The 11861-nt window shown below is 49.2% G+C and overlaps 1 protein-coding gene across 4 annotated transcripts in view; it reads left to right on the top strand.

The window, feature by feature from the left end:
- The first annotated feature begins 3332 nt into the window (after positions 1–3332).
- Positions 3333–11861, top strand: part of SLC38A7 (solute carrier family 38 member 7) — a 17153-nt gene continuing 8624 nt past the window's right edge. The window contains exons 1-5 of one of the 4 annotated variants that reach the window (XM_032284094.1): positions 3333–3377; positions 8012–8396; positions 10018–10216; positions 10438–10579; positions 11266–11364. In XM_032284094.1, the coding sequence (XP_032139985.1) occupies positions 8127–8396; positions 10018–10216; positions 10438–10579; positions 11266–11364 (710 nt within the window). In that variant the 5' untranslated portion in view covers positions 3333–3377; positions 8012–8126. The other 3 variants (XM_032284091.1, XM_032284092.1, XM_032284093.1) reach the window with 3 other exon arrangements.

Below are 11861 nucleotides of genomic sequence, written 5' to 3'. Positions count from 1 at the left end.
AAAAAAAAAAAAAAAAAAATTAGTAAAAGATCAAATTAAACCCAAAGCAAGCAGAAGAAAGGAAAATAATAATAAAAAAAAAAACAGAGCTAAATAAATGAAACAGAAAAAGGAGAAAATCAAAAAATTATTTTTTTTTAACAATCAACAAAAGTGACGAAGCTTTAACTATGCTGACCAAGACAGCCTCAAACTGCTAAAAATCAGGAATGAAATAGAAGCCATTAATACTGCCCTTACATAAATAAAAAGGATTATAAAAAAAATACTATGAAAATCATATGCCAGAAAACCAGAAAACCTACATTAAATGGACAAATTCCTAGAAAAATACTACCAAAACTGGCTAGGCATGGTGGCTCACACCTATAATCCCAGCACATTGGGAGGCTAAGGTGGGCAGATCATTTGAGGTTAGGAGTTCAAGACCAGACTGGACAACAGGGCAAAATTCTGTCTCTACCAAAAAATACAAAAAATTAGCTGGGCGTGGCAGCGCATGCCTGTGGTCCCAGCTACTTGGGAGGTGGGAGGATCGCTTGAGCTCAGGAGGCAAAGGTGCAGTTAGTCAAGGTTGCACCACAGCCTGGGTGACAGAGACCCCCATCTCAAAGAAAAACATTACCAAAACAGACTCAAAGAGAAATCGAAAATTTGAATAGTTAAGAGATTGAATGAATAATCCAAAGACTTCCCACCAAGAAATCCAAAGACTTCCCACCAAGAAAAACTGAGGATTTGACAGCTTCACATAGACTATACCATCACCAAGAAGTATTAGTCCCAGGAATGCAAAATTGATTCAACATAGGAAAATCAATGTAATATACCATATCAATAAAATAAGTAGAAACATCACATAATCATCTCAAAAGAAGCAGAAAAAAAACCCACCATCTGACAAAATCCAACACCCATTCATGATAAAAACACTCAACAAACTAGCAATCCACAGGAAATTCCTACTCTGATAAAAGGCATCTACAAATAATCCACAGGCAACATCATACTTAATCATGAATCGCTGAGTGATTGTCTCTTGAAGCAAGAACAAAACAACGATGTCCACTCTCATCTTTGGTTTTTTTTTTTTTTTTTTTTTTTTGAGACGGAGTTTCACTCTTGTTACCCAGGCTGGAGTGCAATGGCGTGATCTCGGCTCACTGCAACCTCCGCCTCCTGGGCTCAGGCAATTCTCCTGCCTCAACCTCCTGGGTAGCTGGGACTATAGGCACGCACCACCATGCCCAGCTAATGTTTTGTATTTTTAGTAGAGACGGGGTTTCACCATGTTGACCAGGATGTTATCGATCTCTTGGCCTCGTGATCCACCCGCCTCGGCCTCCCAAAGTGCTGGGATTACAGGCTTGAGCCACCACGCCCAGCTTTTTTTTCTTCTTTTTTGAGACAGAGTGTTGCTCTGTCACCCAGGCTGGAGTGCTGTGGCACAACTTCTGCCTCCCAGGTTCAAGCCATTCTCATACCTCAGCCTCCCGAGTAGCTGCGATTACAGGCACGCACCACCACGCCTGGCTAATTTTTTTTTTTTTTTTTTTTTTGTATAGTTAGTAGAGACGGGGTTTTGCCATGTTGCCTAAATTGGTCTTGAACTCCTGAGCTCAGGCAATCCACCCACCTCAGCCTCCCAAAGTGCTAGGATTACAGGCATGAGCCACAGCGCCCGGCCACTCTCATCATTTCATTCAACATTGTACTGGAGGTTCTAGTACAGTCAAGCCTAGATAATAAAAGGAATCCAGATTAGAAGGGAGGATGTAAAATGATCTCTATTTACAGTTTGTATAATCTTATGTTGAATCCTAAAGATTCCACTAATAAAACTATTAGAGCTAGTAAATAAGTTCAACAGAATTGTAGGGTATAAGATCAATACACAAAACAGTTGTAGGACTGGCAAGGTGGCTCACACCTATAATCCTAGCACTTTGGGAGCTGAGGTGGAAGGATTATCTGAGCCCAGGAATTCAAGACTAGCTTGAGCAACACAGCAAGATCCTGTCTTTGCAAAAAAATTATTTATTTATTTATTTATTTAGAGACGGAGTTTCACTCTTGCTGCCCAGGGTGGAGTGCAATGGCGCAATCTTGGCTCACTGCAACCTCCACTTCCCGGTTTCAAGCAATTCTGCCTCAGCTTCCCAAGTAGCTGGGACTACTGACCTGCACCACCACACCCAGCTAATTTTTGTATTTTTAGTAGAGACAGGGTTTCACCATGTTGGCTAGGCTGGTCTCAAACTCCTGACCGCAAGTGTTCCCCCTGCCTCAGCATCCCAAAGTGCTTGGATTACAGGTGTGAGCCACCATGCCCAGCCAGTACAATTCAATTTATATCAACATTTTGGAGGCCGGATGCAGTGGCTTGTGCCTGTAATCCCAGCACTTTGGGAGGCCAAGGCACGTGGATCACTTGAGGTCAAAAGTTCAAGACCAACCTGGCCAACATGGCAAAACCTCATCTCTACTAAAAATACCAAAATTAGCCTGGCATGGTAGCACATGCCTGTAGTCCCAGCTACATGGGAGGCGGAGGCAGAAGAATTGCTTGAACCCATGAGGTGGAGGTTGCAGTAAGTGGAGATCACACCACTGCACTCCAGGCTGGGTGACAGAGACAGATCCTGTCTCAAAAAAAAAAAAAAAATGTGACTTGGGTTTCTAAGAATTCCCAGCATGTCCTCATAGGTGAAGACCTTGATGCATGGAGAGGTAGGTGCAGTGGAGAGCGTATCCACAAAATAGAGATGAGGCTGTTGGGATGCTGGAGATTATGTGACAACTTATGAGTGACACACAGACAAGAACAGAATCGGGGCTGGATGCCCATTTCTTCATTCAACAAATATTTACTGAGCACCTACAATGCCTCAAAAACTATTCTAGAATCTAAGCCCTGGGGTCGTAGCCATGACCCCAGGGCAACACACTCTCTTGCAGGAAAGAGTGTGGCTCAAGGTCCCCCACAGTACTCAGTAAAAAAAACCTCCAGTGCTCTAGTGCTCTGGCCATGGACGTGAAGGCAAGGACAGAGACCAGGAGGATAATGAGGCCAGATAGCTCTGGCCCACCACCCCAGGACTGGCAAAGACTCCAGACCTCCTAATGCTCTTCCTTGGAGAAAGGAGCAGTGTTTGATTTGATCAAGAGGCCAAGAATAAAAGAGGATAAACACGAGCTGGCTGGAAATGAGGCTGGCTGAGGGCAATGCTGTTGGCCTGAAGACTCAGGGAGCAGGTGTCCAAGATTCACACTTGCGGAAACTACAGCTCCCAACGTGTTCCGCGGCTACCCGAGCGGGCGTCATGTGATCCATGCTCACGTGTCTCCGCAACCGGCTCGGGAAAGAAGCCCCAAAGGTAAGTGGCCGGAGACGGGCTCTGGAGGGTGGAAGCGTTAGATCTCCGAGGACCCTGGAGCCTCTCAGCCCCCGCCACCGCGGCGTAGCTCAGGCCCTTTCCCTGCAGGGCTCCGGATCCCGGCGTCCTCGCTTCACGCCCGCCCCTCTGTTGAGCCGGCTCTGCCGCGCCTTTGCCCAGCGGGTTTCCACCTAGTCCTAGGCCAGGATCCAATCTTGGAAATCCTCCCCAATTTACCCCACAGTAGCCCACCCGCCTCGTTCCAGGCCTGGGAATCGCCCCGCTCCCCATCCCCGGCCTCCTGGCCCGGGTGCACCCTGGCCCATCTCACAATGCAGCTCCTATTTCAGAGCTCCAACTCCAGGCTGGACTGGGAGCACACTCCGGTCGAGATTTGAGGGGCCTACATCTCTGGCCTGAGCATGTGGGCATCAGGCTTCTAGTCTGGCTCTGCCAACTACCCACTGTGACCTTAGTCTAACCTCTCCCTCCTGGGCCTGTTTTCCTATCTGATCTGAGGCTCCAGTCCATGAGTAAGCGTGAGAGCTGTTCAGTTTCCTCCAGCTCTGCTGAAGCCAGCACAGACGTAGCCCAAACTCTTCCCTCTGCTGACAGCAAATTTTAGGCAGTCTTGAGAAAGAAGAAATTCGGGCGAGAGAGGGCAGTGAGGAGAATCAGATCTCAGACCTTTGGGGAAAAGGAGCAACCTCCTCTGGCACAACCCATCTGGGAGAAAGAGCAGGGAAAATGCAACAATAGGCTGAGTAATTTGTTAGTGAGCAGTGGGGATGCTGAGAGATCTTGGACAAATACAGAGAGTGGTGGGACCACTCAGCGTCTGAGTTCCATGAGGACCCCAGCCTGCGTTCTCGTGTGGGTGGCAGGAGAGGCTGGCAGAAGGTGCAGGACTCGGGCAGGGGTGCCCAGGGGAAATATTTTGGTTGGAGAGTCAGGAAGCCGCACCAAGCCTTCTGATGTTGGGCGAGTCACTCTGTAGACCTCTGTCTGTGATGTGAGCAGGGGGACGAGGTGGCCACAGCTCTGGCAGCACACACTTTGCAGGGCTCTTTCTCTAGCTACACTGGAAGCCTGGGAGTCCCAAGACTCTGCCTTCACTGCTCACTGCTTTGATTTGATGAGTTGCTGACTGGGTGACAGGATATGTAAGAGGAAGAAGCCCTGTGGCATCTGACAGATCTTTCTGGGTTTGGAGCCAGCAGAGGAATGTTTCCTCTGTTGCCATGTCCCTTGGTTCCATGCTTGATGACAGATGTCCGAAAGCACATAAACTTTCCCCCTTTCCCTCTTATGAGTGGGTGGTCCCGAGCTTTTTTTGTCCATCATTAGAAGGAGCTATGGGAAGTAACCCAAGGGGTCTTGTTAGCCATTCTAAACCCCAGTGGGCTGAAGACATCAGAGAGGATGGCCCAGTAGTAAGGGCAGTCGTTATGGCTGAATCTGCTCAGTTCCTTTTTCTTCCCTCTGGGCTTATAAACCAGGCCAGACGCTGTGGCTTATGCCTGTAATCCCAGAACTTTGGGAGGCCACGGCAGCAGGATTGCTTGAGCCCAGGAGTTCAAGACCAGCCTGGGCAACATAGTGAGACCTCCTCATCTCTACAAAAAATTTAAAAAGTTGGCCAGCTGCAGTGGCTCACGCCTGTAATCTCAGTACTTTGAGAGGCCAAGGAGGGCAGATCATGAGGTAAGGAGTTCGAGACCAGCCTGGGCAACATGGCAAAACCTCATCTCTACTAAAAATACAAAAATTAGCCGGGTGTGGTGGAGGGCACCTGTAATCCCAGCTACTCAGGAGGCTGAGACAAGAGAATCACTTGAACCCGGGAGGTGGAGGTTGCAGTGAGCCGAGATCGTGCCATTGCACTTCAGCCTATGTGAGAAGAGCAAGTCTCAAAAAAAAAAAAAAAACTTAAAAAGTTAGCTGGCTGTGGTAGCACACGCCTATAGTCCCAGCTTCTCAGGAGGCTGAGGTAGGAGGATCACTTAAGCCCAGGATATTGAGGCTGCAGTGAGCTCTGATTGTGCCACTGTACTCCAGCCTGGGCAATCGAGTGAGACCCTATCTCTAAATAAATAAAAGATTAAACCAGGGAGGGATGAGTGGAGACTAAAATGGAGTTTTGTATAAGTATGCTGGAATCAGGACTCAGGAATGATGACACTGTAGGAGAAGGCTTCTTTGGGTGGTACCCAGCTAATAGCAGCCTCTGGGGCAGACTGCCCTGGCTCCTCCCTGCCCCCTTAGTCCCTGCCCTTGTAATCTAGCCATCTTCCTGCTCTTCCTCCCATTAACTATCCCAGGGCCTCTGTGCCCATTGTTACCTGGCCAATAGCACCAGGCTCTGATTTGGTTTGTTTGTTTTGAGATAAAGTCTTACTCTGTCACCCAGGCTGGAGTGCAGTGGCATGATCTGGGCTCACTGCAACCTCCGCCTCCTGATTTCAGACAATTCTCCTGCCTCACCTCCCTCGTAGCTGGGATTTGAGGTGCGTGCCACCGCACCCAGCTAATTTTAGTATTTTTACTTTACTTTTTTTTTTTTTTTTTTGAGGCAGAGTCTCACTCTGTTGCCTAGGCTGGAGTACAGTGGTGTGATCTCAGCTCACTGCAACCTCCGCCTCCCGGGTTCAAGCAATTCTTCTGCCTCAGCCTCCTGAGTACCTGGATTACAGGCATGTACCACCACACCCGGCTAATTTTTAATTTTTAGTAGACACAGGGTTTCGCCATGTTGGCCAGGCTGGTCTCGAACTCCTGACCTCAAATGATCCACCTGCCCCAGCTTCCCAAAGTTCTGCGATTACAGGCATCAGCCAGCCACCTTGCCCAGCCAATTTTTGTATTTTCAGTAGAGATGGGGTTTCACCATGTTGGCCAGGCTGGTCTCAAACTCCTGACCTCAGGTGATCTGCCCACCTCGGCCTCCCAAAGTGCTAAAATTACAGGTGTGAGCCACCGCACCAGGTCCAGGCTCTGGTTTTGATCCGTGTTCAGCTCTCTGCTTGCTTAGGTCTGGAGAGTCTCAGGCATGGTGATGGTGGGCAACATGGAAGGGACATCTGCAGAAATAACAGCAGCAGTGACCATTTATTGAGTGTTAAACCCTTACTGATATTAACACACGCCCCACAGGAACTTATGATGTAAAGGCTTAGAGAGGTGAAGTGACTTGCCCAGCGTCACACAGATCGGCAATGGAGGAGTCAGCATTCTGACCGCAGAGCCTACTCAGAGACCCAGATCATAGCCCTGTCCAGGGCTGCTCTCCATCTAGGGATAGACTTGATTCTTTAGGACCATCTTTTCTCTGCAGGTCTCAGGCTATAAGCTGAACCTTGAGAACACTGAAGGTCCTTTTTCAGGGCTGGGCTCCTCAGAGCCTTTCAAGATTCTTGGAAGAAAAAACTACATCTCAACTGTATACCCAGAGAGCAAAAAGAACCATTCAAGTGATAAGCCTGTTATCTGAGTTCAGCCATGCCCAAGGTACCATCTTGGACCCAAGAGTGGGGCAAATACAAACAGATGGATGCCCTACAGTCAGACAAGCCTGGGTTTGAGTCCCAGCTCCACTATTGACCACTGTATGACTGAGGGGAGAGTGGTTATCCCCTCTGGGATCCAGCTTCTTCTTTGGTAAAATGGTGGCTGTCATGTCTACTTTTTAAGAGTACGTTGAGGATTGAATGATAAAGCATTCCATTGCCACAGCAGTAGTGGTTTATAGTAATAAACAGCATTGCATGTTTGACATTGGATCCTTGTAATCTAGCCCAGGAGAGCAAGCCTAGTGACCAGTGAGCTGCTAGCACAGAAGAGAGTCTGAGAGGAAACCAGCCTGAGTGGTGCTGGGGCCCTACAGGGCTCCAAGAATTGTTCATTGAGTGTCCCAGGAAATGGGGAAGAAATAGGACCGAAAGGCGTGGCTGGCAAAGGAGTTGGGAGCATTCTAGGCATGGGATGAATCATTGTTTTCCTGAAGACACAAGCATGACAGGCATGGCAGGGGCTTGTCATGTCGTAGAAGTCACATGGGAGAAGAGTTGAGAATTGGCCTGAATTTTGAAGGGCCTCAAAAGCCACAGAATTTAGACCCCAGGCCACTGGGAGGCATGCTGGACTGTAATATGTTGAATCCCAGTTCTTGGTGAGTGGTCTTTTTGGGACCCTGTGGTGTGGAAGCAGGCTGGGAAGCCAGACAGATCTTGATCCAAATCCTGCTGTGCAATTTGCTAATATATGACCCTGGGTGAGTGATGGAATCGCTTTGAACCTTTTGACCACAAGACCGTCATAAGGCTTGAATGAGATAAAGTCTATCCATGACACACCTGCCCGATGCGGGGCCTCTCACTAGTGCTGATATGCTCATACCCGTTTTATGTTGACATCTAACTGACGCTGTGAGTCAGTATGCTTGAAGCAAGCCTGATTTGCACCTGATCTGTTTCTGTGTCTGTTTCCCTATACTCTGGCACCCAGTGCACTGTCTGCACACACGCATACCTGGGTTTGGATCCTACCCATGTGATCTTGGGAAAGTTATTTCACCTTTTTGTTCCCCAGTTCCCCCATCTCAGGATAACAGCAGTGCCTGCCTTTGTCCCATCTAGGTTGAGAAGAGTGCTAGGCTAACAGCTCCAAACAGGTGGGTGTTGCTCGGCTGCCTGGGACATGTGGTTGTAAGGCAGAACCCACAGACCTTGCAGGAAGAGGGCTCTCGGGGCCATGGCCCAGGTCAGCATCAACAGTGACTACAGTGAGTGGGGCTTGAGCACAGATGCCGGGGAACGGGCCCGGCTGCTGCAGAGTCCCTGTGTGGACACAGCCCCCAAGACTGAGTGGGAAGCCTCTCCTGGAGGTCCGGACAGAGGAACCACTTCCACGCTTGGGGCCGTCTTCATCGTCGTCAACGCCTGCCTGGGCGCAGGGCTACTCAACTTCCCAGCAGCCTTCAGCACTGCGGGGGGCGTGGCAGCAGGCATCGCACTGCAGATGGTGAGTGCACTGGCCGGGAGGGCAGAGGTACAGTTCAGGTGGGCGGTTTGCCTCAAAAGGGAGGCTTTCGGTCAGGGGTGGCCAGTAAGTGATACACGCACCGCTCACTCACACATGGCAGACATGACTAATCTATTCTGGTATCCTTCCTCTGACCCAAATGAGGCTTCAAAAGCCTTGCTAACAATCAGAAAAATCTGAACATCAACTACATATCTAATTCTTTAGGCATAACATTGATTTTGTGGTACGTTTAAAAAGAGGGCCCTTAGGCCGGGCGCGGTGGCTCAAGCCTGTAATCCCAGCACTTTGGGAGGCCGAGGCGGGTGGATCACGAGGTCAAGAGATCGAGACCATCCTGGTCAACATGGTGAAACCCCGTCTCTACTAAAAATACAAAACATTAGCTGGGCATAGTGGTGTGTGCCTGTAATCCCAGCTACTCAGGAGGCTGAGGCAGGAGAATTGCCTGAACCCAGGGGGCGGAGATGGCGGGGGCGAGCGCGCGCCCCTTTCCCCCCGCCCCGGGGAAAAAAACAGAACTCCGTCGACAAAAAAAAAAAAAAAAAAAAAAGAGGGCCCTTATCTTTTAGAACTACATACTGAAATGTTTACTGATGAAATGATATGATAGCTAGCTTGTATTGGCTTCAAAATAAATGCAGAGTGGGAGGGGAGGGAAATGATGAAACAAGTTGGCCATGCATTAATCATTTTTGAAGCTGAGTGACAGATACATGCCAGCTCTTTATACCATTCTCTTTACTTTTTTTTTTTTTTTTTTGTGACAGTTTTGCTTTTTTACCCAGGCTGGAGTGCAGTGGCCCAATCTTGGCTCACTGCAGCCTCTGCCAACCAGTTTCAAGCAATTCTGCTGCCTCAGCCTTCCAAGTAGCTGGCATTACCGGCGCCCACCACCACGCCCAGCTAATTTTTGTATTTTTCGTAGAGATGGGGTTTCACCTTGTTGGCCAGAATGGTCTCAAACTCCTGACTTCAAGTGATTCTCCTGCCTCAGCCTCCCAAAGTGCTGGGATTACAGGCCTAAGCCACCATGTCTGGCCTATTCTCTTTACTTTTGTATGTTTGCATTTTTTCACAAAATTTTTTTTTTTTTGTTTTTTTTTTTTTTTTTTTTTTTTTTTTTGGTTTTTTGTTTTGAGACGGAGTCTCACTCTGTCACACAGGCTGGAATGCAATGGCGTGGTCTCAGCTCACTACAACCTCCACCTTCCAAATTCAAGCAATTCTCCTGCCTCAGCCTCCCAAGTAGCTGGGACTACAGGCACATTGCCACCACACCCAACTAATTTTTGTATTTTTAGTAGAGATGGGGTTTCCCTATGTTGGCTAGGCTGGTCTCGAACTCCTGACCTCGTGATCCGCCTGCCTCAGCCTCCCAAAGTGCTGAGATTACAGATGTGATCCACCGCGCCCAACCAAAAACTTTTTGTTTTTAAAGAAAATCTCAACTCAGCATCCTCTAGCAGTCTCTTAAAATTTTCCTTGTGAGATTTGCCAAGCCTGCTTTGGGCACTGGCCCAATCAATGCTAGGCAAGCCCAGGGTGCCCTCTGCTGCCAGGCCTTTTCCACAAGCTCTCATTCTGCCTCTGCCTGCAGGGCATGCTGGTTTTCATCATCAGTGGACTCGTCATCCTGGCCTACTGCTCCCAGGCCAGCAATGAGAGGACCTACCAGGAGGTGGTGTGGGCTGTGTGTGGCAAGCTGACAGGTGTGCTGTGTGAGGTGGCCATTGCTGTCTACACCTTTGGCACCTGCATCGCCTTCCTAATCATCATTGGGGACCAGCAGGACAAGAGTGAGCTTTACCCTCAGTTCCTTCCCCATCTCTTCTTATCAGCCCCAGGGATCCTGGGGTGGAGGGAAAAGGCATTGAACACCTCTCCAGAACTTACCTGGGCCCAGCATTCATCTGGGAATCCTCCCTCTAGGCAGAGGGAGGTCCTGGGGCCCAGCAGAGCAGGAGAGCCACACCCTATGGTGGCCTGGCCTGACATTTCCTCCTTCCTCCTTGTGCAGTTATAGCTGTGATGGCGAAAGAGCCGGAGGGGGCCAGCGGCCCTTGGTACACAGACCGAAAGTTCACCATCAGCCTCACTGCCTTCCTCTTCATCCTGCCCCTCTCCATCCCCAGGGAGATTGGCTTCCAGAAATATGCCAGGTTTGGAGTCCCCAGCCCGGCTCAGACAGAAGCTGTGATCCTGGGTAACTGTAGACCCAAAGGCTGCTGTGGAATGCTGCTCCTCCATGTCACCTCACCTTGGGGAGCAACAGTAGGCAAGGCAGGGTGGACCAGGGCTTGCAGGGTTTCAATTGAGACCACCCTTTTCTGTCTCCATCACAGGAGACAGCAGCCTTTTGCATCCGTGAGAGATTCAGTTCTAAGTGTCCTTTCAAAGAAGGGACAGGTGGTATCTGGGCATGTGAAGGCAGCCTCCTGAATTTCCCAGGGAGGAAGGGATTTGGGTCTTTGAGATTGTCAGCATGGCAGTATCTTACCTGCAGCTTGGCATAAAGGGAGAAGACTGGCTTCCTGTCTCAGTGTCTGGAAAGCTATGGGATTCTAGGCTTCCCAGTCTGTAAGTGAAGGAGCCATGGAGCTGAACCAGCACTTCCTAATGGCCAGAGATGCTGACTGGGTCTCCTGTTGGCTGACCAGCTCCCTCCTAGCTGTGAGCAAAGACTCAGGAAAAAGTCTCAGGCATTTCTTGAGTCTTTGCTTGGCATAGTCCCCAGTTCGTTCAATGGACACTTGTGGTCACTAGAGCTGAGGGTGGATGTCCCTAGGGGTGGAATCAGATAAGAGGCAGCTGGGGATGAGGATGCTTAGTCTCTCCTTCCCGGCAGCTTCCTGAGTGTCGTGGGTACCTGGTATGTCACAGCCATCGTTATCATCAAGTACATCTGGCCAGATAAAGAGATGACCCCAGGGGACATCCTGACCAGGTGAGGGTGAGGGCCCTGGGAGACATGGGGAGGAAGCCACCACTTGGGCCCCAGTAGGTGCTGGGTCAGGAACCAGAAGGCCACACAGGTGCTCTTCTCAAGGCTCATGAGCTCATTGGGGCTGACTGTTCATTGCAGGAAGAAAGAAAAAGCTCCTGATCTCTTGTTACTGGAGGGAAGAGCAAGAATCAGAGATAGGAGGCACTTTGCCACCCATATCCAACAGATGAGCCAGTGTGAGGGGTTGTGAGGGAAACTTAGGGTGGAATTGCCCATTTTTCCAGCATGTGCTTATCTTTAAGGGTGAATTTATCATTTAAAAAAAAAAAAATTTGGCTGGGTGTGGTGGCTCATGCCTGTAATCCCAACACTTTGGGAGGCTGAGATGGGTGGATCACCTGAGGTCAAGTTTGAGACCAGCCTGGCCAACATGGTGAAACCCCATCTTTTTTAAAAAAAATTAAAATAAATTTTTTTTTTTTTTTTTTTTTTTTTTT

This window comes from Sapajus apella, unplaced genomic scaffold (assembly GCF_009761245.1).
Source record: "Sapajus apella isolate SASKATOON/1434 unplaced genomic scaffold, GSC_monkey_1.0 scaffold15, whole genome shotgun sequence".
Classification (NCBI taxonomy): domain Eukaryota; kingdom Metazoa; phylum Chordata; class Mammalia; order Primates; family Cebidae; genus Sapajus; species Sapajus apella.
Note: the sequence above shows the minus strand (reverse complement) of the source record. Positions and strands in the feature narration are given on the sequence as shown.